The sequence below is a fragment of the Physella acuta genome, unplaced genomic scaffold, assembly GCF_028476545.2.
Source record: "Physella acuta isolate Inbredline_101_S28 unplaced genomic scaffold, ASM2847654v3 ptg002378l, whole genome shotgun sequence".
NCBI classification, from domain to species: domain Eukaryota; kingdom Metazoa; phylum Mollusca; class Gastropoda; family Physidae; genus Physella; species Physella acuta.
This window is the reverse complement of record NW_026733869.1, coordinates 52,297-57,813: the sequence shown is the minus strand read 5'-3', so window position 1 is coordinate 57,813 and position 5,517 is coordinate 52,297. Positions and strand designations below refer to the sequence as shown.

Genomic DNA, 5,517 nt, shown 5'->3' with positions numbered 1-5,517 from the left:
TTATGTATGGCTAAACTTAGCAAGATAGCGAAGGAAAAACCTGCAAAGTTTATAATCCATGGGGTTGGATTTGATTTGCATCAAGTTTTTAGAACCTTCTCCCTCAGGAGCGGTTGCTCCAAATCCAATACTAAAACAATTTTTGGACTTGCTCATGTCCTCCTCGGGCAAGCAGACCGGCCTGATTATGTCAGAGAAGGCTATAGGAGATTCCAGCTTGAGAAGCAGGATATCATTGTAAAGAATCCCATCTTTAACATAACATTTTGTAAAACGCTTCTCAGCTTTTATAGGTTTTGTAGTGTCCAATTGTGCCATGTCATTTAATCCAAAATAAACAATGATAGTAGAATTCCATGTTATCATACAATGCCCGGCTGTCAGGATCCACCACTCGGAGAGAATTGAACCCCCACAACCCCCAGATTCATCAGAATCATGTGCCAGGAGAAAGACATACCACGGCCAAGCATTCTCAGGAGCTTCCTCACCATTAACAACGGTCTGCGACTGGTCAACAAGAGTCTGACCACACAAGGAACTTTGTTGAAGTTTGTTGTTTGGGTCGGGTTTATGGACGTTGGTGTGGTTCACACCTTCCAGGATACTCTTCAGCTTAGCTTGGTATTCTTCCATAGTGACGGGAAGTTTTTCCATTGTGCAGACATTTTTAGTGATACCTTGAACGCCAAGATGCCCAGTCAACAGAACCACCCAAACCAACACCTGTAACAGAAACATCAAGTATTATATTGTATGAGTTACTGCTGGTTTATTGACTTTTTTTACAAGGGCGAAAACAAACTTCTGGAACAAACAATAGAACACCTACATAAGGAGAAATTTGATAAATATATAACAGAAATTCATGACCTAACAGACATCAGTTAATGTGTTCGTACACTAAAACTTTCACTTAAAAAAATAATAAGATGGCACCTGATGGTCGGTCGACCTATAAGATTAACTAGGTAATCAGGTACACACTTAAAATTAAGAGACATCCTTTTATGACATCCACATGAAGAGGGGTTTGTTATGAATTGGGTGTGGGGTGTGGGGGGGTGATTGGGGAGTGTGGAGAGGCGGGATTGGGCGGGATCGGAATTTTGGTCAAAGGACAGGGCTTTATATGCAGTTAAAAGACTATAAAGCATCGTTTGGGTAATATGGGATATTGGTTTGTGTTGTGTAGTGTAACCGATAGACCTTTTCCGAAGTGGAAATCAACAAGCCTGGTAAAACGGAAGGGCACTATGGGCTCTGTGCAAAGAAATCAGGGAATGGGGAGAGTGGTGTAGTTTTAGAGGTGGGGGAGGGGGTGGTCAGGAAAATTGTGTTAATGTCTGACCATATGAACGGGATGTAAAAATCGTTTAAAAAATAAGATGACAAGAACATACCTTGGATGCATGATTTAAGTTGTAGAACATTGCTATCGTATATTATGTCTTTACATCATTAACATATCCTGACCAAATTCTGTTAAAACAATAATATCCAGTGAATAGACTTTTAGATTGGTCTCTTTTTACCTTTTGCGTGATTTACCGTTCCATGCCCAGCAGCATTTGTTTTCTCTAACGTGAGTTAGGTAACCACTAGAGCTGAGTGGACTCAGGGACATTCTTTTGACTTTAACCTGGTTTCGAACTCGAGACTTTCGAGTTAGCAGTCTAGCTATGTCACACCGCCCAAATTATAGTGAATACGGCATGAAACAACAAGATATCAACAACGTTTCAGTTTGTCTTGCTAACGTAAAACAGGTAAAAATTTAGATAAGGTTGTAAATAAATAGAAATGTAGCCATAACCGTTTCAATTTTTCTGCATATATATATATATATATATATATATATATATATATATATATATATATATATATATATGGTTCCATGACAAATGATCACAGGACAAATGATCTCAAACAAAATATCTCAGACAAAATATCACACGGACAAATGATCTCAAGGACAAATGATCTCACGGACAAAAGATACCAGGACAAAATATATCAGGACAAATGATATCATGGACAAATGATCTCAGACAAAATATCTCAGACAAAATATCTCACAGCGAAATTTTAATAGTATGTACGATGATTTTAGTTGATTTGAACTTTTTTTTATTGGCTGTTAATACGGGTTTGTTTGCTTTTTATGCATAACAATTGTGAATATAATGAATTTGTTAAACCTAACAAACAATCAAAAGATTTATTAAACTTTGTAATAGCATTTGATTTGAAAAAGTAAAAATTATAACATACTTATTTCTTTAGCCTGAAAGGTATAAAAAATGATAATGTATAAAACAAATAAATTATCGGTATCTATACAACATAAATGTTCAAAACACGCGAAATATTTTTCAAAAATGTGAATGGGTCTTCAGGTTTGTAACGTAAAACTATTGTTTTTATTGCATCATCACGTTTACGTTTCATTCTTGGAGGCCATCACCACTAATATACTGCTTTGTTTGATGCACACTAAGACAAACTTAGCTCCGCGATGACCGCTGTCGTTTAAATAAGCATTTGTTACATGATCACTAAGGTGTGACCGACGCATAACTTTTGACTTTGGATGTTACTTGCATTGTCCATGGACGACGGATGTCTTTCCCTTTAGGCATGTCTCTGCTATCAAATCGGGCTGCCACCTTGCTACAAAGGTGTGTCTTTATTGTTATTTCATTCCCTTTGATCTAGTTTCGTCCACCTGACATTGTACGAGACAGCGTATGTTTGGCAAGCACACCTACGCTGTCTATCAAAACAATTTCTGTAATCTTCGTATAATATATTACTAATACTAACTTTAAAATGTTAAGTGCAATATGACACATTTATACGGCAAATATTTCTTACAATTATTATATAGGCCTATAAACAATATTAAACATTGTAAACAAAACCATATGACAGTCAATAAAAAAATTCAGATCAACTAAAATCATCCACTACACTATTAAATTTCAAGTGTGAGATATTTTGTCTGAGATCAATTGTCCGTGGTATCATTTGTCCTGATATATTTTGTCCTGGTATCTTTTGTCCGTGAGATCATTTGTCCTTGAGATCATTTGTCCTGTCACCATATATATATATATATATATATATATATATATATATATATATATATATATATATATATATATATATATATATATATATATATATATATATATACAGAATACAAACATTATATATTAATTTCTGGCTTGAGCGGGTTTTGAAAAATATGTTTGCAGTAATACTGACTAACCTCCAGAATATAGTCGGTCAAAAGAATATAAATCGTGAAAGCTTTGTATGTGTAATGTTTTCTCGTGTTATGTTTATTTTTTTGTTTTCTTGTATATATATTATTTATTTTAAATACATTTCCTTTTTATGCTTAGTCATTCTTTAGTATGTATTTTTAAAAATAAAGTAATTAAGATAAGGAATTGCTTTTTAATTTGTTTAGTACAAATATATTAAAAGGAGTTTATGAGCACCCCTATTTAACTATTTAAAAAAGGGAAATAAGTCATAAATGTTTTGAACGTTTGCCTATCTTTCACACTACAGCTAAGACATATATTTTTTTTTACGCAAAGCATGTGTTAGCTACTGTATAACATCACTACTGTAGTAGATCGGTTTGTTATTTACAAAAAGCTTTTACCGTCAAGTAAAAAATGCAAGAACATTTTTTAAACTATAAAATTTTATTATGGTCGGCTATCGGCTCCTAAATGGCGTGCCCCCCCCCCCCCCCACCCGCATTGCGGGGTCTGGCGGCACTGTAGTTCCGCCCTTGGATTCTAGATAGGTCTAGATTCTTTATCTGGATTCGTGTATTGGTGATCATTTTACATTGCCAACTTATATAGATCTAGAATCTAGATCCAGATCTAGATCTATTTCGAAATAAAGAAAATTACTTCAAAAAAACTTTTTGGTTTATCAACACAGAGAGATCTAGATCTACTTACCCGTAGTTTTGTATTCTATTAATGAAAGCAAGTGATCTCTTCTACTTCTAGCTTTTAGATATCGCTTTATTTTTATTTATTTTTATCACAAAACCAACTTTTTAAAAATAAATATATCGGCTGTTTAGTGCAAATTGGTGCAGTAATTTTATTTTTTAAAGTTGCACGTTTATCGAGACTTCTTTGACATTACAGAACATTGATGGTTATTATACTAAATCAATTTGGTTTTTATTTTATATTTGAGATAAGTTGTAGGCCTAATTTAATAAAACTGTCGTTTTGGAAAATTTAGAAAGATTAAATAAATACTAAGATATAATATTATTAGGCTACGCAGTGGCGTAGCGAGGTCGGATGTCACCCGGTGCGGCACTTAATGGTGTCACCCCCCAGAGGCGTAGCGACCCTTCCCGGGGACAAACTTTCAAGTTTTCGATTTGCACCCCCCCCCCCCCGCTCAACTTTTCGATTAGCACCCCCCCCCTCAAACTTTCGATTTGCACCCCCCTCCCTCAAACTTTCGATTTGCACCGCCCCCCCCCCCCCCCCCTCAAGTTTTTCTCTATATTTTTTGCTATTTTTGCCTTGTATCACCCCCCTAAATGGTGTCACCCGGAGCGGTCCGCACCCCCGCACCCCCCTCCCCCTCCCCTCGCTACGCCTCTGAGGCTACGTGGAATTAGTGATTAAAAAAAATAATTTCCATTTTGCAATCTTCTTAGCCTTTCTTAGAAATGGCTTGTTTCGTGAACTGGTTATATAAATTATTCAATGAGATGAAAAGATCAACATAAAAGACGCCACAGGTAATAAAGTCACGTAAGATAATTCTCTGTATAAGAAATCACAAAAAAAAAACGTTACAATAAATGGAGTTTTGTACGTTAGAAATGGGGAATTTTAAAATTTCACGTCATGAACATTTAAAAAAGAAATCGCACAATGAACCGGAAGTAAAACAAACTTTTCTGGAGCTTTACGTTTTAAAAATATGACGTCATGAACACAATTGCTCTCGGAAGTCCGCTACTTTTGGTTAAATTTGCTTGTTGATATCCCACACTTTGTCTCGGTTTTTTATGAGACCCGTGAGAGCGATCATGAAAGTTTGGGGAACTTCTTTGTTGACCTGTTGGGATCTTTTCCGAGCGAGAGAATCCTTGGTGATGTCGAACGTCTGCCCTTTTCAGGATGTTTGGCCAACAACCTGCCGGGGGCAGGGTTCTTATGGCTCATTTTAGGACGTAAGGTTTAGTGAACTTCGGGAAGGCATTGAGGAACTCTAAACCGGATTGACCTTAGGCCTACGGACTACAGCTCACATGGACTGAGCAGGAGCGCCATCTCCAACTTGGCGCGTCCATAGCTGGCTGGATAATGGGACGTCTTCATAATATGATCGCATAATATGGAGACAGCTGCGAATACTGAATAAGCAGCCGCGGACCAAACTGGCAGGGACTCTCCCACCCCGAAGTAACTCCGAGACATGGTCCTATCATCATCACAGATATTTTAAAAACAA

At 36.5% G+C, this 5,517-nt stretch overlaps 1 protein-coding gene across 1 annotated transcript; it reads right to left on the bottom strand.

Annotated features, from left to right (window-relative positions):
• On the bottom strand, window positions 1-657 carry LOC131933148 (chymotrypsinogen B-like). Its single transcript, XM_059289949.1, has one exon. It carries the CDS (start codon window positions 655-657, stop codon window positions 1-3), a length of 657 nt encoding a protein of 218 aa, XP_059145932.1.
• Between the last annotated feature and the right edge of the window lie 4,860 nt (window positions 658-5,517).